The sequence below is a fragment of the Hemiscyllium ocellatum genome, chromosome 7 (genome assembly GCF_020745735.1).
Source record: "Hemiscyllium ocellatum isolate sHemOce1 chromosome 7, sHemOce1.pat.X.cur, whole genome shotgun sequence".
Classification (NCBI taxonomy): domain Eukaryota; kingdom Metazoa; phylum Chordata; class Chondrichthyes; order Orectolobiformes; family Hemiscylliidae; genus Hemiscyllium; species Hemiscyllium ocellatum.
Window position 1 is genome coordinate 31,814,613 of NC_083407.1, and position 23,925 is coordinate 31,838,537.

At 37.6% G+C, this 23,925-nt stretch overlaps 1 protein-coding gene across 2 annotated transcripts in view; it reads right to left on the bottom strand.

Annotated features, from left to right (window-relative positions):
- Positions 1–3,521: 3,521 nt before the first annotated feature.
- Positions 3,522–23,925, bottom strand: part of arhgap15 (Rho GTPase activating protein 15) — a 736,069-nt gene continuing 715,665 nt past the window's right edge. For both annotated transcript variants that reach the window (XM_060827830.1, XM_060827829.1), the window contains exon 15: positions 3,522–3,914. In XM_060827830.1, the coding sequence (XP_060683813.1) occupies positions 3,740–3,914 (175 nt within the window). In that variant the 3' untranslated portion in view covers positions 3,522–3,739. The remainder of the gene's footprint in view (positions 3,915–23,925) is intronic.

The window sequence follows — 23,925 nt, forward strand, 5'->3', positions numbered from 1 at the left end:
AACTCTGGTTTCCCTTGTCAAGTTTTTCCAACATCTGGCCTATTTGGTGAGTTTGCCAAGGTGGGAGTGTACATATTAATGAGGTGTTTCAGGTCTTTAATAAAGGTATTTAACAAGCAATAATGACCATCAATTGGAATCGAGTGGGAATCTCAGCTGGTCGTTTGTGAAAAGCCTAATAGATGGTGCTAGATGATCTCTATATGGGGCCTCACTGCATTCATTGTTTGATTCCGCTATAAATCTCTGCATAGCCCATGTTGCTTAGACCCCTAAAACATTGCGCCCATTTATAATCATTACATAAAATCAAAAATCAGCTAAAATAAGTCAGGCACAATTCTAGAGCATACATTTTCAGTAAAAAAGCCTTTGTCTCCATTTTTCATTGAATTTTAAAATTGAACTGGATCTCAGAAGTCTCAATTTAGTATTAAAAACCAAACCAATAATTCTGCATCCATTCTCCTCGTAACTATCATTTGCAGAATCAAGTTTGATTATAATCAATAACAAAATTGTCAGTTTGACTGAACAGTGTACTATCAGTGCTCCAAAACCATGGGACGTATACCTGGAATCTTATAAACAGTTTCCCTCAATGTGTTTACATTTCTATGTAACCAAACAAATGAATACAAGACTGAAAAATACATTCATATGTACAACTGGTTCATAAAGAACAACACGCAACAACATTTCTTTCTCATCCTGAGGTTTGATTATTCCAGGAAAAAGGCAAATACTGAACGCAACCAATGTATCTTTTCTTCTGGACCAATCATGATCCAACCAGTTTTGCTAAATCAAACTGATGATTTGAAAGATCAAAAGGTGTTAGGAATGAGAAATGACCGTATTTTTATTTTAAAATGGAATGAGACTTTATGTGTTGAATTCTAATTATATTCTAATTCAGTTGTAATTCAGGTATATTAATTAATGTATCAACAGCATTACTGATTTTATAATGCTTCATAGATATTGTTGACTTGCTGATGCAATCAGGCCTGGTCTGAGCTATGCAAATTGGTGTTTGTAAGGTATAATTTTACTTAGTAATTTTAGTACTTTGAAAATGACTTAGTTTCAGTATTCTCTTATTAGGAGATAGGGCAGAAAAGTTGTCCATTGCTGAAGCTTGGAGACTGAAACAAAAGCCAGTGGGTTCCAATTTCCAATTTCCTATCACCTATCAGGTAGGTACCTGCCTCTTAAGTCACCTCTCCACAGCAAATAACTTTATTGCTGTTCTAAAGATCTGTACTTCTGTGCTACCACGAGCATTTTAGACTTGCCATCTATTAATTATAGCTGACAGTGGAAAGTTATTGAACTGTATCAAGCATAACAATGAACAATCTCCAAATCAGAACAATGAACTGGAAATGCTTCATTGATACTAAATGTTACTAGTAACTGCAACACTTAGTTCACACCCTATCACGAGTGGTTTATTGACAAGAACATCAGCACTGGCTGAGAATTCAACTATCACTGTATTCTAACAGATGAAAGGCTTAACAGACAATCAATTTTCAATGTATAATTTCAGTTACATCACACTGCAAATTTTTGCTATAAATTCTATGTTACGATCGAGCCCTCCACAATCACCTGATGAAGGAGCGTCGCTCCGAAAGCTAGTGTGCTTCCAATTAAACCTGTTGGACTATAACCTGGTGTTGTGCGATTTTTAACTTTGCACACCCCAGTCCAACACCGGCATCTCCAAATCATGAAACCTATGCAGAGTCAGTGTTAGCGGTTCAAAGCCAGATTAGTAGGTAGGAATCAACTTCTAATGGTAGTGAGGAGAAACAGCCAGAATTTGGTCTGACACAAAGCAAACCGTCTGGCACGAACTGAATGCCTCCCACCAGCTGCATGTGACAGTTTGTGAAAGTGAAAAATCAACCTGACAAAGGCGAGAAGCAAAGTAGGAAATCAAACATCCAAATTCCAAAATTTATGCATAGTACCTTTTCTGTTTGTGAAATTACTCCCATTACTCAAATAGCAAAACTCTATCCATAAAGGTATCAACCCAAGAATATTTCAATACACTTAGATGTTTGGGGCTGGAGAAAAGAAATACATTAAATATACTGAATTAACTTAAGTCATAGAAATAAGTTAATTTAGCAAATACTGGGCTATTATCAATTTCATGCTGAACATCTTGTGATATTTATAAAGTGACTAATTCAGTATGTGTAATCACAGATAGTGAGTATTAAGGGGCTACTTACCCTTGTGGGATATACTAGACAGTTTGATCCAATCATTGTCTTCAGTCAATACACTCTTAGATCTAAAAATACAAATATATTCATGCTACACCCTTGATTTTGGTCCTTGAACCTCATTTCCAGGAAGTAGATGATCTATGGAGGGAAGAAACAGTGTGCTGTGCATTCGGCTACAGTTACAATAGCTGTGTAAATGAAGAAGTGGCCAGCGAGATCGCAGTGGCTAGATTTGGTATGATGCGAGATCAACAACTAAGGCACGGTGTTCTGTAGCCATGGGGAGTCGAAGTCTTAAGAATAGAATTTAGGTTATTCAGTCCCTCAAGTTTGTTCCACCTTTCATGGTTGCTGTAGATTCTAATCTGCCCTAAACTCCATATGAGTTTACACTCATTGGTAGCTAAATTCTATTGATCTCTGATTTAAAATTATAGCTTTGATTTAAAATTATGTTCCACACTCCTACAATCATTGCTTGAAGTACTGTTCCCAACCTTTCTGCTGAACAGATTGGGAGAGAGATGGATGGAAGGATGAGAAAATTGCTTGTCTGAATGGTGGCTCACTCGTTCTTTTAAAATGGGAGTTTGACAAGTTGCATTCTGGTCTTACATTCAATAAAGTACATTTGAAATAGATTGAGATTTTATACTACAGGTTTTGTGGATACCAGGAGCCAGTGCAGACCAGTGAGGACAGGGATGATGAGCGAGTGGGTCATGGTGCATGCTTGCATAAAAGCTGCAGAGTTTTGGATATGTTGTAACAATTTAGAACCAAACACCAATTCAATGGACAGCTCTTTTATGTTTTAGATGTCCTAAACAATCAAAAACAAGAACTTGCTGAGAGACCAATGTGTTTCTAAAAATGAATAATGCCAATTTTAGCAAATGCCTCAGTCGGTATTAACAGTGAACAACTTGGAGATGAAAACCTAAAATGACTTTATAATTTAAGTTTGATTCTTCTAAAATAACATAATTTTGCTAATATAATTAACGTGAGTTTTTCACCTGACTGTTTTGCTAAAATGGCTTAAAACTTTTTTTTGATTATTAGGATGCAGAGTTTTGTTGTATTTTAATCTTGTTTTGTTAATTAACCATGCAGCTATGATTCTGACTACATTCTGGCTGACCAATAGATACATTAAAAATCAGTAGATTTCAGTAACTCCATGAAACTGTTTTGTCCCAGTTGGATTTTGATTGAGGAAAGCAATTTCAAATTCAGTTGTCAGTTGTCCGTTGATTTGAGAATGACTTAAGTAATGATCAATCAGTGATTGTATAGTGGACTAAAAAAAGAACCTAGCCTCAGGGAAATGTCAACTATATAGGTTAATACAAATGAAAACACATTGAGGGAGGATACAAAAAATAAACAAGCAGCAGAACCACACACTGTCTTATCCAAAAATTCACCAATCACAAGTCCTTGGAGTACACTATTATCCCACTGAACAAGAGGCATCTTCATTTTCCCTACGGGTCGAAGATCTCAGTATGCTCTGTGAGGATCAGATCAATTATCTGGTTCTGGTATGTCATGAACACTGCCATGTTCGAGCTTTCATTTTCAGGCCACATAAGAGTTGGCCCAAATACGATGCCTAAACTCTGCGATGACATGAGATTCACCAGTGCTTTCGCGATAATCCTGGAATTTAAAAAAGGGACAGAGAAATTAACATGATTAAGACAGTAGTTTGCTTTAGTCAACAAAGAGAATGAAATGTATTTCAGAGTTTAGTTGAACTTTGAGCTCATAAAAATGAAGAATTGCAATGATTAGAAATAATACAATTTTAACCATTCATTAGTATCAGCTTAGTTTAAATTCTGAATAATCTAACAAAGTTACATACTTCCATATGTAATTTAACAATGTTGTTCAAGTAAAGCTGGAAACTCACTTAATGTGGGTGAATACATGTTGAAAAATGCATGTTAGAGACAGAGATGAGATTTATGTTAATAAATTTGATTATGTTCATACTTAAAAATCAGAACTTGAAGATCAGTATGAAAATCTGGCACTGTTCGTTCCATTTAACCTTATCCAGGCCCAATACAATCTTTGGAAACTTGACTTTAATGAACATGTATAAAATAAAGCTTTACATCAAATGCAGAAATAGTTCAAAGTGTTACTTTTCAAAGATGCGAACAGTGTTTTGTAGGAAAATATATCACCCATTTTACACATAGCAAACTCATACAGCAGCACTAAATTCAATTATAACAATAATCTATTTTTGGATTATTGGAAGAAGATGGTTGATTAGGTTGTGAAGCAAGCTTTAATTTTCTCAAAAATTGTCAAAATATCTTTCATATTTGAAAATGGCAGATAGACTTAATGCTTAATCTGAGGAAAAACATTCTAATGCCATGCCATCTTAGGGCTATGTTGGAATTACGTCTTGGATGATACAGTTAAAGCAATGAACTGGGTTTAGACCCATATTATTTTGACCTAGAGATAAGAATGCTGGCAACTGAGCCAAGGTGACACACTGGGGAAAAAAAACCACCAAACAATATATCTCTAGAATACAGTATTATTCCTCTACACTTAGAGTCATAGAGATGTACAGCATGGAAACAGACCCTTCGGTCCAACCCATCCATGCCAACCAGATATCCCAACCCAATCTAGTCCCATCTGCCAGCACCCGGCCCATATCCCTCCAAACCCTTATCAATTCATATCTGGCAGCAACCAAATAATAATGTTATCAACTCTCTTATAGTCAAATTTAGCTTAAGAAAATGTCTTTCTTCCTCTAGCAAACTGAAGTAAAAGAAGATTTAAGACTTCAGGCATTGTGGCAATTGTAGGATTGTTCCTGCAACATATTACTTGGGATATAAATGCTTCAGTACATCTGCTAGATTGTAACATTGCAAAAAGTGATTAACTTTATGAACACCTGCTTTTGTGATGCATCTTGAGTTGGGTATAAGTATTTATAATTACAAGTTGCTGTTGTTTTCTAAGAGACGTTGTGTAACATTAGCTTCTGTAAATCCCAAACCAGTCAAAGCATGATTAATTTAAGCTAATTTTATTCAAAGAACATGATAATAGCATTCCAGTTATCATGCTAGAATGGCATTTTTATTATTTTTCTTTATTTTTAATTGTGAACTGAAAAGGAAAAGAATTGTTTTAAAAAGACAATGATCATTTAAAGATTGCTGCACTTTTTAAAAGCAAGTAACCCGGCACTCATTGCAAGTACAGTTTACACAGCTGCTTATTGAAGCACAAGTGGAAGCCTAGTTTGCGGATGAGCTGAAGCCAAGGGGTGTGCAGAAATGGAGCTTTGGCTGGTAGCTGATTGGCCTCTGGACTAGTGATCAAAGGCTTTTTACCTGCCAACAACTATGTTTTTGGCACCCTGCTAGCTGAACAGCTTGGGGTGTGAATGTTTTAGGAGAAACCATTGGACCTCTGAAGGAAAAAGAGCTGTGCTTTTACCCTGCAGTAAAAAGCAACTCAAGCCTGAAGATAGCTAGATATTTCACCTTTCCATTTGCTGTAGGTTGTGACTTTTAATTGATAACTCAAAAATTGTTACAAGTAGGAACCTGTTACTCATTGTCACCTGTGAACACTTGGATGTATCTGGAGAAGGAGTTTCAAGTACATCCCTACAAGTCTATGAGTCTAAGAAGCAGCATTTTGATGCTGGCATTTTGGCACAAGAAACATCTCAATAAACCCTGTTGACAAGGAGTACTGAACAATCTTCCCAGTATTTCCTGCTCTCCATGACATTTTCTTCCTGTCCATGTTTTGTGTGTATAGATGAGTTGAGTTTATAAAGAGGTCAGAATTTCAACTAATAGAATTCATAAATGCCGGAGGAAACATCACAGAAGCGCTTCACAGGAGGCTCCCAAGCACTGATGATGTCACCTAGAAAGGGGACGAAACGTTTGCAACACAAACTCCCAGTTCAGCGAACAGAACCACAACAATTCATACTGTAGTTAGAATCTATTTATTTCAAATGATTACTCATTCTTGTTAACTACAGAAGCCGGATTTCTGCTTTCTATCAATCTGGGTCAAAAAGACAGATGAATTAGGGGATCCTGAATACTTTTAAAAATCTGTAACTTTTGTGATGACTTCAGGTTTAGTGGGGCTTGATTTCCAGCATGAGGTGTAACAATAATCAGACAACATTTACACTCCCATACGTATTTTTTAAATCAATAGTATCAGAGGATGGTGCACTATTTCTCTAAGAATATTCAAAAACCATTTTCAGATTAGATTATAACAATCTGACAGAATTGGGAAAATAAAGAAAACCAACCTCTCATACAATGCATGCAAATATGACAATAAAACAGGCTGAGTTTATTATTCGCTAATATGCTTTTTAAGAATGACCATTAATTACAATACCAGGGAAATAATTAAAACATGGGGAATGCTTTCTTAAAGAGACTGATACTTGGAATTTTAAGATATGGCTTAATCTAGCATTGTGTGAACCAGCCTGAGAAGTTGAAAGATCAGTGAAATTATTTAGATTCCCCTTTATATTTAAATAATTGCTTATTCTATAGTGCTCCACCCCACAAGTTCACTGTTTTGCATGCAGGAAATATTTTGTTTGCAAAGCTGGATGTCCTTACTCTTCACTTGGATTTATGCTCTGGGGCAAGACAACGGGTGAAGTAACATGAATTAAGCAATGAACAATCTCAGTCTGGTTCCTGGTGGGTTTGAATCTATGGCAGCAACTGCCTGTAATTCAATGTTAATTGGTACTAAATTGGCAGTCTTAATCAAAGAGACCTCAAGGATGGTGAGTGCAAATGCCACATTAAAGCACAAAAATACTGTTACTCTTCTGAAATCATTTATGTGTTGGTGGGAAATTCTGACTATAAGTGCAAAATATGAGAAAATTGTTATGTCTTCTGGTTTGCAGAAGTTTGAAAGTATCAAATGGGACGGCACAGTGGCTCGGTGGTTCACACTGCTACCTCATGGTGTCAGAGACCTGGGTTCAATTCCACCCTAGGGCAACTGTGTGAAGTTTACACATTCTACCCGTGCCTGTGTGAGTTTCCTCTGGGTACTCCAGTTTCCTCCATCAGTCCAAAGATGTGCAGGTTAGGTGGATGGGCATTCTAAATTGCTCATAGTGTCCATGGATGTGCAGGCCAGGAGGATTATCCATTGGCAATACATGATTACAGAAATAGGGTAGGGGGTTGGATCTCGGTGGGATCCTCTTCAGTGGGCTGATGTGGACTCAATGGGCCATATAGCCTGCTTCCATACTGTAGGGATTCTATGAGAGGAAAAAAGACTTAAGATGATCCTGAGGGGCCACATTTTACACAGAGTGTGTTTACTGCATGGAATGAACTGCCAGAGGAATTGGTAGATGCAGGTGCAGTTATAATGATTAAAATACATTTGGGTAAGTACATGAATGGGAAAGGTTTAGAGGGACATGGATCAGTAATAAGGTAGGGAGGTGGATCTGGTGGGTTGCCGTTTTGAGATTCAGGGTGAAACAGAAATATAGAAAAAAGATGCAGGAGTAGGTCATTCGACTCTTTGAGCCTGCACCATCATTCAATAGGATCATGGCTGAACATGCAATTTCAGTATCTCATTCCTGTTCTCTCCCCATGATCCCTTTAGCTGAAAGTGCCATGTCCAGCTCCCTCTAATGAACTGGCCCCAAAGCTTCTTGTGGGAGAGAATTCCACAGGTTCACAATTCTCTGAGTGAACAAAATTCTTCCTCATCTCACACCTGAATGGCTTACCCCTTATTCTTAGACTGTGACCTCTTGTTCCAGACTTCCCCAACATTTGGAACATTTTTCTCATGTCTAGCCTGTCCACTCCCATCAGGATTTTATATGTTTCTATGAGATCTCCCCTCATTCTTCTAAATTCCAGCAAATACAAGCCCAGTCAACTCAGTCTTTCCTCATATGTCAGTCCTGCCAACCTGAGAATCAGTCAGGTGAACCTTTGCTGGATTCCCTTAATAGCAAGAATGTCCTTCCTCAGAGTACGAGATCAAAACTGCACACAATACTCAAAGTCTGGCTTCACCAAGGCCCTGTATAACTGCAATCACACATCCTCACTCCGATACTCAAATTCTTTTGCTATGTGGGAGAGCAGGACATTAGCTTTCCTCACTGCCTTCTGTACCTGCATGCCATCCTTCAATGACTGTTCCACCACAACACCCACGTCTCATCGCATCTCACTTTTTCCGAAACTGCCACCACCATTCAGATATTAATCTGCCTTCCTGTTTTTGTGACCAAAGTGGATAATCTCACATTTATCCAAATTACATTGCATTTTCCAAGTGTTTACCCACTCAGTCAGTCTTTCCAAGTCACCCTGCAGCTTATTAGCATCCTCCTCACAGCACACACTGCCACTCAGTTAGTGTCATCTGCAAACTTGGAGATATGGCAATCAATTCCTTCTTCCAAATCATTCATGTGTATCCTGAGCAGCTGAGGTCCCAGCACTGAAATCTGCAGCATCACATTACACCACCATTTATTTCAAATCTCTGCTTCCTGTCTGCCAACCAGTTGTCCATCCATGTCAATACATTCCCTCCGATACCATGAGCTTTAATTTTCCTTACTAATCTTTTGTGTGAAATCTTGTCAAAAGTCTTTTGGAAGTCTAGATACACATCTACGGATTCACCATTGCCTACCTTACTGGTCACATCCTCAAATAAATTCCATAAGATCAATAAAGCATGGGGCTGGGATATCTGATTGGCATGGACAAGTTGGACCGAAGGGTTTGTTTCCATGCTATACATCTCTATGACTCTATGACTTTCCTTTAGTGAATCCACGCTGAGTTCTGTCACCACTTTCCATTACATTCTTAATGATGGACTCCAGCATTATCCCCAGCACTGACGTCAGGCTAACTGTCCAAAAATTCCCCATTTTCTCTCTCCCTCCTTTCCTAAAGAGGGGTTGACATTGGTTATCCTCCAGTCCATTGGAACTCTTCCAGAGTCTACAGAATGCAGAAAAATGATCACCAATGCATCCTCTATTTCCAGGGCCCCTTCCTTAAGTACCCTTGGAAGCAGAGCATCAGGCTCTGAAGAATTATTGGGTTTTAATCCCATCAATTTCCCAATACCATTTCCTTCAGCTCCTCCTTCATGCTTGACGCTCTGTCCCCTTGCATTTCCTGGAGATTATTGGTGTCCTCCTTCGTGAAGACAGATCCAAAGTGTTTGTTCAATTGGTTTGCCATTTCTTTGATGTCCATTATGTGGATTCAATGGGCAGAACAGCCTGTAAGGATTCTATGCTTCTATGATCAGACTTGAAAGCTGAATCTTATTTTTGGCCAAGTGCAGCTTCTGTTGAGCTTTCTTGTTTTTTTTTGCTACAATCCTAGTGAGCATCTTATCAAAATGCCTCATTAACTATCTATCCTGCTCCTGTAGCATCCCTCACCTACAATTCCATCTCTGATTTGCCATATCCCATTCCTGAACAAGTCCCACTGCTAGGATATTCAAGAATTGACTGGCACCATGGTATTGGCATCACTTTTAACAGACTGTTGTGTACCTGGATAAGCTCTGTTAGTCTCATGTACTTCCAGGCATTTGCACTGGACATGACAAAGGAAATTTTACAGTCTGTGGGAAAGGTCCTGCGGGTCTTGCTGTATGGGTTGGTACACAGGCAGGATACCCTCTTCCCCCAGGACAATCAGAGGTGGCCTTACTCTAACAGCCTGACATTGACATCTGGGTCACTGCAGTCTCAGGTGCCTGCAAGGGGATAATGGCCTAGTGGTATTATCATTTTACTGTTAATCCAGAGACCCAAGTAATGTTCTGGGTACCCAGATTCGAATCCTGCCATGGCAGATTGTAGAATTTGAATTCAATAAAACAGTCTAGAATCCATTCTTGAGTGTCGGTGAAAAACCCATCTGGTTTACTTATACCTTTTCAGGAAGGAAACTGCCATCTTTGCCTACATGTGGCTCCAAACCCACAGCAATGTGGTTGACTCTTAACTGCCCTCTGGGCAATTAGAGATGGGCAATAAATGTTGAGTTGTCCAGTGATGCCCATATCCCATGAATGAAAAAAAAAGGGAATGCATTGCATTTTGGGAAGAACGCCAGCATAAGTACCACCATCATCTCTGAAAACTCAAATCTATCTTCTGACAATGGTTTCAAACTAAATTCTCAGAATATTAGCCTGGGGCTCTGGGTTACTAATCCAATGACATTGCTAACACACAACCATATTTTGAGTTTGTCTTTTACAATGATAAAGTTTGCACTCAGAGTGCAAAGCCCCCCAAAAGACCCTAAACTATCAACTTTTAATCTGGTTTCCTGAATTTTTTGATTGTGTTTTTCAATCTTGTTGAAAAAGTTTCAACAAGTTCACCTGGTTCTTGCCTTAAGCTTTGAAATTCATGTTCATGGGTCCAATAATGTGCCTTTGGCTAGAGATGCAGATTAAATATTTACAAAATTGTGACTGGGTATTTTACTCTCATGCCCCCTCACCCCTCAGCAATTAAACAGATTTCTCTCCTGTTCACAACAGGATACAATTAATTCAGTATGAAGTGCATTTAAAATGTTATGGCCTTATTCACAAACACCTATTGTCACCACATTGTGCCTTCTAATCCGCTGAAATTTGAAATAATCATGTTTTTAGATAAAAATGCTGGAACTTCATTCACTGTATCTTTTTATGGGTGTACAAGTTGACAGACGCATTACTGTTTAGCATCTGAATGTAATGCAGATGTAAATGTGGTTTTTGGGGTGCATATTCTGATTGCAATTAGTTTCTGGTTCTTGATGAGTAAAATATCAAGATAACAAAAAAAACTTTTGATTCTCATTCATTCTGTTGAACCTAAGAATCTCTTTGCTTTTCATTTTTCCCAGGTTTAATAGTCAATTAGTCTTTATAGTCAACATGTTTACTGGGGCAGAATCCACTGCCATCAAGAATATATTCAATTTCCATTCATTTGATATTTTTAAGGATATTTGACATATTAAAATTACAGGCATTGTATGCTCGAACTTTATTTTAAATTTAAAGATTAAACAAAGTAAGAGTCAAATTAGCTTTAGCAGTGGCCATAGTGATTTGGCTAAATTGTAAACATTATTAAATTACTCCATCTTGAATTGAAAGAATCTGTCATGATGGTCTGTTGACCGTACTGACAGAGACACATCCAACCAGTATCATCCTCACCTCAAACGGAAGAACATACAGCAGTACAGGAAGAAAATGAGATGTAAATAAAACATGTGACATCCATATCCTCTTTATTATAAAGAATATAAAAGAATGCATTAGTTGAGGACATTATAATCAACATTTATAAAAGAAAACAAAACATTAATAAAGAAAACACGTTATATATTTTGAGTTATAAACAAGTTTGAAAGGGACCAGATGTGCTTTTCAAACAATAGAATAACAAGCTATTCGCTGCACAATATGTTCCATGTGGCATTTATTGGCAAATGATAATGAAAACAAGGCTTCAGAACTCTGAAAATAATGAAACAATATTTGAATAAACATGAAAGAGGAAAATCTAAACTTGACTAATCTAGAAGGTGTATCAATGTCAAAAATGGAGAATGAGAATAAAGTTAGTTAAATATCTTGTTGCGTTTGGTAACTGCACTGTTACAGATTGTAATACCTCTATAATTATAGATGGCCAAACTCATTGAAAGGCAAACTTATTAGTTATACTATTATAAGTCTTTTAAACAATCGAATGAATCGTTCCTACATTGTAGATCATATCCTTTTCCATTCGGGGCACCAAGGGCAGCTGATTTTTTTTACCTAGATTACAGATAATGGGGTTTGTTACAGTGTTCAGTGCTATTGGTAAGTATTTGTTCAGGAAACAGGATTAATTGGAAATTGGTGATTCTACCAATATCTCATATCTACTTGTCTGCTACTTAGTAAAGCAGAATTTTACTTCCATTTATAATGCTTCTAAAGTTAAAAAGTAAGGTGAAGGTGGAAGTGGATTAAGCTCCGTAAGGACAACTATTTTAAAATATCTCCCAGTATGCTTGGCAACTAATAGCAGTTGTTCATTTTCGTGATTCAAGCATCTTAGACACAGAATAGCAAAGAAATGATTTTTTTTTTAAAGGAATTAATATTGTTGGCCTCAACTAATATTTGGGAGACATGGATTGTAAATCTGTCCTACATGTAAAAGAAAGAACAACATGCATTTATCTAACACCTTTTATGACCTCAGGATGTTCCAGAGTACTTTACAGCCAATTAAATATTTTTGAATGTAGTCAACCAGCAGTCAAATTATACACAAGAAACATTCACAAATACCAACATGAGACTGATCAGATGATCTATGTTTTTATAGTAATGCCCCTTGGTCAGGTGACTACAAATAACTCCCCTGCCTTTCTTTGAAATACCGCCACAAGACTTTTAATCAACTTGATGGGGTAAACAGGGCGTTGTTTTAACAGTTCATTTACAGACAAGTGGATTCTGAACTCTGTGCATGGTAGCAACTTCTGGAATGGAAAGCCAATATGTCAACACACTTAGAAGGAACATTGCATGTGATAGATGACACCTCTGACATACAACACACTGTCTGTACTGGACCAGTTGGATTTTTGTAATTATGTCTCTGAAGTGGGACCTGAAGCATCTGAATCAAAGGTGAGAGTGCTTCCAAATGAGCCAGAGATGCACATTGTAAAGTGAAAAGCTGCAATTTTAGATCACCATCATTGCAATCAAGAATTATAATTTTATCAGAAATCACCCACCTTTAGCTTACAGTAAGAGCTATTTGTTATAAAGAAGAAATCCAAATCAGTATTGAAAACATCAGCCTTAGTCCCTTTACCCTCGACAGAAGCCTTGCTGATCTTTCAATTTTGTTGGTACTGACTATTCTCTGGTATATCAATGAATTATTATTCATATAAGTTAGTTATTTGATACAAGTTAATGATAACTTAGCTTGATTACATTCTTATTAACTGAAAGAATGGCTAATTTTCAACTAGTGAACCCCCGTCCATTACATTCACAGAGCTCACCTGACTTTGTTACAAAAAGAGGTCAGATAAGCAAATTTGGTTATCTGGCATTTGGTTATTCAAACAAAATTTTCCCTGCCCCTGTCGTTCAGATAATCGCGGTTCCTCTGTATGGGTATTGGAGGCAATTCAGGGTAGGTTGACTAGGTTGAACCTAGGTATGGAGGGATTGTCTTATGAGGAAAGATTAGTAGGTTGGGGTTGTATTCATTGGAGTTCAGAAGAATGAGAGGTTTCTTTATTGAAATGCACTAAGTCCTTCATAAAGTGGATGCACAAAGGTTGTATTCCTCTCAAGGAGAGTCTCAGATCAGAGGCTGTAATTTCAAAGTAAGGGGTCACCCATTCAAGACAGATGAGGAGGAATTGCTTCTCTTACAGGGTAGTGAACCTGTGGAACCCTTCACCGCCCAGTGCAATAGATGCCATTAAGTATATTCAAGGCTGAGATAGACAGATTTGTAATCTATAAGAAAATTAAGGGTTATTGGAGCAAGACAGATAAATGGATTTGAAGATGATCAGATCAGCCGTGATCTCACTGAATGGCAGAGCAGACTCAATGGGTTGAATAGTCTACTTTTGCTCCTAGATCTTATAATCTGGCACATATATGAATGAATAAGAAAAGAATATAGACAAGCACAGTCTTGCAGGAATCTTTGAAACTTGAAACTAAATTCCAGCAACATTAATGATAAAATATGACAAATGGTTTAGTGCAGGAATTGGGCAGGAGGAGTGGATGGATGGCTGGACGGATAGGTTCTCTATCCACAGTGGACCAGGAGCTGCTCCAGACGAAGCCTGCAAAGGCAGTTAAGTTTTCTGGTCAACATTAGCAAGGCAAGCTTGAAGAGCTGGATGTAATTTTGCAAGATTTTCAGTGACTTCACTTGAGTTGTCAAAGTCAGTGATGCATTTTTAGATACTATGCCCTACTGTGTGCCTCTCACACTGCTCAGTTCAACCTCTCATCACTCAACTACAAACAATCTTATTTACCATAACTCAACTCCATTCATAGCTTCATCTCACCTATGTACACTTGGCACTGCTGCAAACCTCAAATTGAAATCCCACACATCGTCAGATATTCAGTTATGACAGGGACAACATGCAAATATATTGTATCACACTCACTGACACATGTCCCTCTCTGCTGCAGGACCAGTTAGTGCACACCTGCTGGTAGCTGCAAGTATACAGGAGAATCACACTTATAGTCACATACTACCTCCTATTTTAATAGAATAGCCATACAGGCAACATGATCAGAGGCAGGGCTAAAACTATCAAAGATAACAGTACAATCACACCCATCTTCCTTCCCACTTCCCCTCACTCTACACTGCCTTTGAATTTATAAGCTACAGATGATTGAAATATGCACCTCTTCTTTTTGCCCCAACTCCCATTCACAACTTGTCTCCCAATCATTAGATGCTCAGTTGCAGGCAGGATTAGCATTTGTTGCCGGTCCTTTGGTGGCCTTAGAAATGTGATAGCTTGTCAACCTCTTGTACTGTCTGTTGTCAGGTAGTAAGGAAGGGCATTAACAGAGGTGATAGCTGATCAGAAGGCAAGATTTCACACAAGCTCTGCTGCACAGATTAAGGTGGGGATATTGATGGGGAAACAGACAATTCTGGTTGTCCTGCGTTAGGAAGGATGTTTTCAAACTGGAAAGGATGCAACAAAAGGATTCACAAGGATATTACCCAAGACTGGAAGTTTTGAGTTATAAGGAGAGGTTGGATCGGCTGGCAATTTTTTCCCTGGAGCGTATGTGGCCGAGGGGTGACTTTATAGAAGTTTATAATCATGAGGGGCATGGATAAGGTGAATAGCCAAATTCTTTACCTCAGGGTAGGGGAGTCCAAAACTAGAGGTTTAAGGTGAGAGGGGAAAGATTTAAAAAGGACCTGAGGGGCAACTTTTTCAGACAGAGGGTGGTGTGCATATGGAGAGAGCTGCCAGAGGAAGTGGCAAACGTGGGTACAATTTCAACGTTTAAAAAACATTTGGACAGGTACATGGATAGGAAAGATTTAGAAATATATGAGCCAAACACAGGCAAATGGGACCAGCTCAGTTTAGGAAACCTGGTTGGCATGGAAGTGTTGGGCTGAAGGGTCTGTTTCCATGTTGTATGACTCTATGACTATCTGACAGCTGATGTTTCTGCTTTTACTATAGGACAAGCAGAATCATCCAGTGTCTGAGAGCTGCAGTCGAAGCTCAGAAATCGGTGTATGTTCAGCAGTGTGAATTTGGGATTGAGCGATAACTGGAGACTGCAAGTGCCATCACTTGAGTCAAATCAGTGTTGGAAGTGGACTGATGTCTTGATCTGCATATTTTGTACACATGCGGCAAATGCTCACAATGTCCCACACATGTGACCTACCCCAAATAGCATTCAATGTGACACCCTTCAGACATGCTGTATGTGGCACACATGCCATTTTGTGCCTGAAGCAGCATCCAAAGAACCAGAAAATACACAAACAAATTTTGCAGCCACAGAATCTAATTGAACATTTGGTAAGCATTAGCTCCATATTTTATTGACAACAGTACTTAAAGGGTTAAAAAAAAACAAGAAATAAACTAACTGGAGCTTCAGTATGCTTTCAAATAAAAGGTAAGTGAAAAAAGCTTGCACAAATCAATTGGATTACATTACTGGCATCCTTGCAGGGAGATAAATATACAAAGCAGAAACAAAATAATTTGTCAAAGATAAAATACGTGGGGTGTTCTGTTATGAACTGTATATGAATCCCAAAAATACATGCCAAATTAAACACAAACAGGATACTACTTCTTAAAAATTATAGCCTAATAGCACTAAGCAAGAATTCATCTTTACAGAGAAAGGCTTTGTACACCCATTAGTCTTTTGGCAACAGACAGAAAAGTAATATAAATTTAATAACATAAAAGAGGGGAAAGGAAATGCCAAAGCTATTCCTTGTCAAGCACAACTGGAAAAAGCAGTGATCCATCAATTTAAGATTATTATAGAGACAATCTATAATCCTAGGCTAACGATGCTGGAACGTAGAATCATGGACCATGGTTTCTTGCTATGTGTAATATTTTCCAAAGGCTAGCTGAAAAACTGTTGCTAATTCAGCAAAGCCATTGCAAGTATAAGCTATGCACTCACCTTGCAGTGAATTGGAAACCCTGCTGCCTAATTAAAGGCTGTTGCTTTTAGATGTACATCCCTAATTGGTGGGATGGGTTTTTTTTTAAAAGCTGATCCACAGGTTAAACAAAAATGGTTTCCTGTTGAGCCGCAACAACCCCACATAATCCTGTGATTTAAAACTTTGAACATTGTGCTATGCACATCCAGCATGCATTGTAATTTGTATCAAGTGTTCCAATTAAACTTTGCTGAAAGCATCAACAACAACATATACTTACGTTATGGTTTTTGGCTATGAGAACATCTCATCAACAAAACACTATGGACATAAAATCATCAAATGAAACTTACATATTACACTAAATTACTTTATAACCAGAAAGACATTTTGAACTACCGTCACTATTGTATGGGTATAGCTTGTAGATAATATATGCACAAGGCATCACAAAAAGAAACAAATTAATGAATAACCATTAATCATCTTAGTGATATTGTTTGAGGAACTTTGGGAGAGTTTCCTGTGTTGAGTGTGGGGCTTTACAGGAAATTTACCAGTGAAATGTCTATTTTAAATTAGGGCGAAACAGGTGCAGCACGCCGGCTCAGTGGTTAGCGCTGCTGCCTCACAGCACCAGGGACCCAGGTTTGCTTCCAACTTTAGGCAAGGGTTTCCTTGCAGGTGCAGGTTAGGTGAATTGGCCATGTTAAATTGTCCTTAGTGTTCAGGTATGTGTAGGTTAGGTGCATTTGTCAGGGTAAAATGTAGAGTTATAGGGAGAAGGGTCTGGATGGGATACTCTCTGGAGGTCAGTGTGGACTTGCTGGGCTGAAGGTACTATTCCCACACTGTAGGGATTCTGTGATGATATTGAAAATTAACTGGATTGTAGGGAATCTTGCCTCGAGACTGGACAATGTTATTCATTTGTCATGACGATAAAGAATGCAAACTGGAACTTATTGAAATTCAAGTGACATTTTTCACATCTTGGCAAAGATAATGTGTGCTGCTGTTTTATAAAACACAGACCCTGGAAGACATTGCTGCATGGAAGCAAGATGTTGGTAGGAATCTTTTATTTGTGTTCATGAAGAGGAACAGAGCAGATGGGGATTTTGGAGATTTAAGAAACAAAGAGGTACTGAATGGGCCTTTGTAACGGAAGTCAAATCTGCAAGGCATGGGTTGAATGAACTGACTTCCAAAGGACACTGAAAATTAGAGCGTGGTGTAACAGTGAGAAGTGGAAACTGATTCCTGTATATTGATGTATCTGCCAGAAATGCGGTGTGCAGAGAAAATAATTGAAAGTTACTTCACCATTGCTTAAACTTGTTAAGAAAAAAGTACCACTTCTTTTGCTTGATTTATTTGATGCCTAATAAATAGTGCTTGATGTCTGTCAATTTTAGCTTGTTTGCTTAATAAAAGTCTTAAAATGTCCTTTGGTTAATTTTCAGTGGTCCAACTAGTCCTCCATTATGGGAGGCATGAGGAGAGGTTCTGCTGCTATTGAAGCCAAATGAAACAACATCATTTGTTTAATTTCAATTAAAGTTTTAAAAAAAGTTATTGGAAATTAATTAGGGTCTATAGACGTTCAGATCTGCAATGGGTAAGTGCCACTCTTGCTGAAAGTGCCCAACTGTGGAATTGTCCCCATTTTGGACTGACCTCTTGGGCCCAGATTTTGTGGTCAGTGGCAAGCCAGCATTCTCTTTAAAAAGACTGTTTAAAACAATGTATGCTGTTAAAAATCTAGGGGCACCTCATTAACAAAGGTACACTTTGTCCAGGGATTTTAACAGCACTCAAGGGGAAGCTTATTTAGCTGGGTGACTTTAAAATGCTTGCAGTATTCAGCAACTTCAACAGTGCATCTTACTGAAGAGCACAAACTCACTGCAAGAAACATATGGATTTCAGAGTTATGTTGAATGCGTGTGGACTCCTGAACTTGCTGTCAGCTTCAGAGAAATAATGATGGCGAACACTCATAATTGTGCCATCATTTAATACTGCAAAATCTGGGCCAAAGCTCAGCAACCTGAAAAACTGGTGCAGCTAAATTCTTATTCAACCTTTAAAGCCAAAAATTATCTCTGCAATGTGGAAATGATAGGTTGATTGGAAAGTTTGGGTTTGGCATACATATTTCTGATGTGTCTTTCTCGGTCTCACAATAACATTGTCAGCACTGAGATTATATCTAGTCAGATAATCATAACATTTAAATGAATTTTACCAGAAAGGTTAGATGAACACATCTTGTTTTTTAATCTCTATTTATCTATGAAACACAATAATTGCTTTGGTCTATGAACCCTTCACCCTCTCAGGCCAACATTTAAGCTTTTCTCATAATTATACAGATTGAGGAGTGCCTGCACATTTGAGTGAAGTAATTATTCACGAATAATTTTTGAAAATACTTTATGTCCAGTTTTAAAAGCAGCATGACACATAAGAGGCTTTCCAAAAAGTTATGAAGTAAACATCATTTCCCACGTCGAAGTATTCCTCTATGATCTGAACTTTTGATATAATATCCAAAGGACAGCAGGAACCATAAAATGTTATGGCAGAAAACACTGGACTATACTTACGACTGAAATATGGATCACTACATTTACATTAATTTTGAAATCATGCAGTTGAAATGCTCCAGTGCTGTGCAGTGCTGCTTGACACTAGCCCACCACAGTATCCATGTGAGTAACTCATGCTTCTATGCAGAAGATCATCCAATTTGAACTAGATATTTGCAGCTCCATGGAAAATTTACAGCGTCATTGTTTGGTCAATTTCCTACTATTAATAGTTAAATTTTCCTGTTTAATTGACTAGTGAGCTCAGATGCATGTACTTTACGGTCCAGAAGCATACTGCCTCACAAACGAATAACAGATAGGGTCAGAAGGAGGAAGAACTCAGGATCTGATGTTGTCAGTGAACTGAATCTAGAATATAAAGTTTTGCACAAAGTTTTCAAATACTAATAGGAACATAAGAACAAAAGCTGACCATTTAGTCTATCAAACCTGTTGCTTCACTAAATAAGATCATGGCTGATCTGAAACCTTATCTCATAAAACCATCTTTCTCCCCAGATCCTTTATCAACCTTGGATTAAAAATTAACATTGATCTCTCCTCAGTTGCCATCTGCTGAAGACTGTTCTCATTTATAACTTCAACCATCTTTATAACTTTAACCACCTTGCTTGGGTGGCACAGTGACTCAGCGGATAGCACTGCTACCTGACAGCACCAGGAACCTGGGTTCGATTCCAACCTCAGGCAACTGTCTATGTGAAGTTTGCATATTCTCCCCATGTCTGTGTGGGTTTCCTCCCACAATCCAAAGATGTGCAGGTTAGGTGAATTGGCTATGCTAAATTGCCCATAGTATTCATGGTGGTATAGGTTAGGTGCATTAGTCAGGGGAAAATGTAGATAATAGGGTAGAGAATGGGTCTGGGTGGGTTATTGTTTGGACGGTCAATGTGGACTTGTTGGGCTGAAGGGTCTGTTTCCACACTGTTGGGATTCTATGATGATTCAAAAACATAGTGCCTAGAACTGCCTGCTGGACACCAGGGATGGTTCAATCAGGACTTTTCTTTCAAATAGTTAAAGCATAACTCTGACTCCTTTGCGTTCTAATTCACTTGATTTAAATGTCATACCAAAAGGAAAAAAAGTTAAGTTAAATATATTTTTGTAATGTGGAAGATGTTAAGTTGTTCCACCAGATTTGTGAACAGAGAAGGTCTTGAAATACAATTTCTGAAAATATGAATTTAGATCATATGAATTACATGCACTAATAAAGAGAAAACTGAATGTCTTATGCTTGACTTGATTGGTATATGCAATACAAGCTATATATGTAAACCAATGTGACTTTCCGAATTGATTTCAATGGTTTGCAGTAAATTTATGAAATGTTGCAAAAAGGCATTGTGGACAGACTATAAACTCAGTTAAAGTTGTAAAGTGACAATTATTAGAGAATGAGATTTCAAGCTGACTTGGTTAAAGACATCCATGTTGGGAAAAACAGCTTTCCTAGTTGATAATACTGAGGTTGGTTTTCTTGCACTGACAAGAGTCACATAGTTAAACTCCGATTTTCAAACCACAGTACAGAATAACTGTTTAAATATTTGATTTGAGAATTTTAATTCAATTTAATTTATGTTTAGTGATCCTGAGGTAAAATGTAAGCTTCTTTCTATGTATTCTTAAATAATTAATGCACTTTGCCATCCTAACTGGCTGCTTTGAATACAGACCCTGCAAGAGTCATTGACTATAACAGTACGGAAGGAGGCTATTTGTCCCAAACACAAACAGAAAGCACTGGAGAAATTCAGCAGGTCTGGTAGAGAGAAACAGAGTTAACATTTCATGTCTGGCGTCCATTTGTCAGAATGCATTTGGGCCAATCTGCTTGTCTCAACATTTTGAAAGAATTTTACAATTCAGTCTCATGCCCCCAGCTTTTTCATCTGAAACCTGTAAATTAGTTCTCTTCAAATAAATGTCCAATAGCCAAGTGGACTTCCTATAGATTCTGCTTTCACCACCTTTCCAAATCTTTCAGGTGGTGTGTTCCAAATTTTAATAGCTTTCTGTGAAAGAGTTTCTCTTCATTTCCTCTCCAGTTCAATTGCCATTTATATTAAATCTTGAATCAGTAACCATTCTGCAGAAGAGACAGTTTCTCCTTACTTAAAGTCCCAGCTTAAAGCTATCGGAATCCCACAGTACTGAAACAGATCATTCATTCCAATGAGCCGTCATCAGCTCTTTCAAACAGCAATCTGATTAATCTCATTACCCGCATTTTTTCCATTACCCTGCAATATTTTTCCTATTAGGTGAGTATTTAGAATTTGAATTGCACTACTTGAGGAAATTATGGAGCTATGTACAATCATGGCCTTCAAAGGAGAATCTGATAAGCACAGAAAAGAAAAGGTTTTCAGAGAAAAGATAAGGGTTTTGAGTAGGACTAGCTTAACTATCTTTGCTGAGTACTGGCACAGACTTGACCTGGGTCTCATTCTATGCTGTGACTATTCTAGAACTTTATGTAGGTGCAAATTCATCTCTCGCATGTTGTGGGCTATAGAGGCTTCCCAGTCAGCTACTTTTTTTTATTTCCATTATTAGAAAAGGTTACTCATAAATCCCAACATTTCAGTTCTAATAAATCACTCATTTTGATAATTAAAACTGATGGCCTCCAAAAGGAAGAGCAGTACCTATGGTTCAAGTTATTCCTGAGGTCATCTTGCTTAGTTAAGTAACAGTTTCTTTGAGAAACCGATGCAGTACAGGCAGGTCTTTTGGTGACAAGTGATTGCAGTAAGTTCTGGGTAATGACAGGTGTGGACATTATACCTCAAATTCTTAAAATCATTAGTGGAGAAATGACGTTTCAGAAATCATCCAGACCTACATAGAATGTTTCGGCAAACTTGTATTTGCAATTATTTTCTATGATATTGCGAAACTTTTGCTAGTTTGATAAGCATAGCCATTCTATTGATTGATTTCTACTGAAACCATATTCTTACATCAGCTTAAGCACTTTCTGACAAACTGAAGTTGACCTTGAGAATCCCTTGCTGTTATTTAATCACTGCCAACTATCCTCTGTTCAATAAACGAAAGATCTACATCCCCTGAAATTTGACCAATTGAGGAACAATGATAATAATGATGATTTGATGCTTTTAAAGCAGCTAATAAGCCACCATTAGAAATGTTGAAAGTTATTTTCCCAACTGTTGGAATTAGCAAATTTTTTCATCATGGTTTTAATAAAAATTGATGCAATCTTATTTTAGCCCAAATTCCATGAATGTGCTTACTCTTATGACTTTCCTGTGGAAGATTTGTTTTGAAGAAATATTAGTCATTGTTATTTGTCTTTATTAGTCAAATCCTTGATATAATAAAATAGGCTTATTGGTCAAAAATTCATCTTCTCAGTTTTAACCAATAGTGTGCTATTATTTCCTCCATCATGTTTAATAAATACACCTTGGCTCCACACTGGCATTTTTGTTCAAGCTTTGAATTTTTTTTAAAAGTTGTGCTTGCCTTTTACAATGTAGTGCTGGAAATGTGTTGCTGGAAAAGCACAGCAGGTCAGGCAACATCCAAGGAACAGGAGATTCGACGTTTCAGGCATAAGCCCTTTCTCAGGAATCAGGCTTATGCCCGAAACGTCAAATCTCCTGTTCCTTGGATGCTGCCTGACCTGCTGCACTTTTCCAGCAACACATTTTCAGCTCTGATCTCTAGCATCTGCAGGCCTCACTTTCTCCTTTTACAATGTAGTGTATACTTCTTGATGTTTATGTGATAGGTTATATCCTAAATCAGGGATTTAATTAACCTCACATCTCAAAAAAAGATCAAGTTAATATATTTCTTATAAAATTATGATGTCGACTTTTAGTTTAAGTGAAACAAAATAAACATGTCGTTTTAGCTGGTAATTCCTTCCAAATGTTGCCATATGATGTCAACTTGAAATGATTATTTTGCAAAACTTGTTAATTAAAACAATTTAAGGAATACTTTTGATTCCAACTCATAAAATTAAATTCAAAAGGAATCTGGAATTGTTATACAGTATTACAATAGTATTACAGTATGATAATCACCTGATGAAGGAGCGTCGCTCCAAAAGCTAGTGTACTTCCAATTAAACCTGTTGGACTATAACCTGGTGTTGTGTGATTTTTAACTTTGTACACCCTAGTCCAACACCGGCATCTCCAAATCATGAATACCAAAGGCAGACAGTGATGTCTCTGGGCAGGAAAGAAAAAAAAGTTTCATGGTGGCAATGTCATTTTTTGTAAACACCCATCTAGTTCACTAATGTCCCTTTTGGAAGGAAATCTGCTGTCCACATTTGATTCCAGACCCACAATAATGTAATTGACTTTTCACCTCTCTGTGGCAAGATAACTTAAGGGTTTTATAAAACTTTTTTTTGTAAAACCTTAAGTTACTTCAAGAATGTGACTTAAAACAAGTTCTAGGATTTACATATTAATGAACTGAAGCCTGCAACCCATTCTAAAAGTTGAAAGACTTAACAGCAATTTAGGTTTGTTCAATATATTGTTTTAATTGCATGACACTGTGATCTTTTGCTATAAATTCTGTGTCTTATGATCCTGCCCTACTATTTATCTGATGAAGGAGCAGCACTCTGAAAGCTAGTGCTTCAAATAAACCTGTTGGACTATAACCTGGTGTTAAATGATTTTAAAGTTTGTCCACACTAGTCCAAAACCTGCACCTCCACATCATGTTT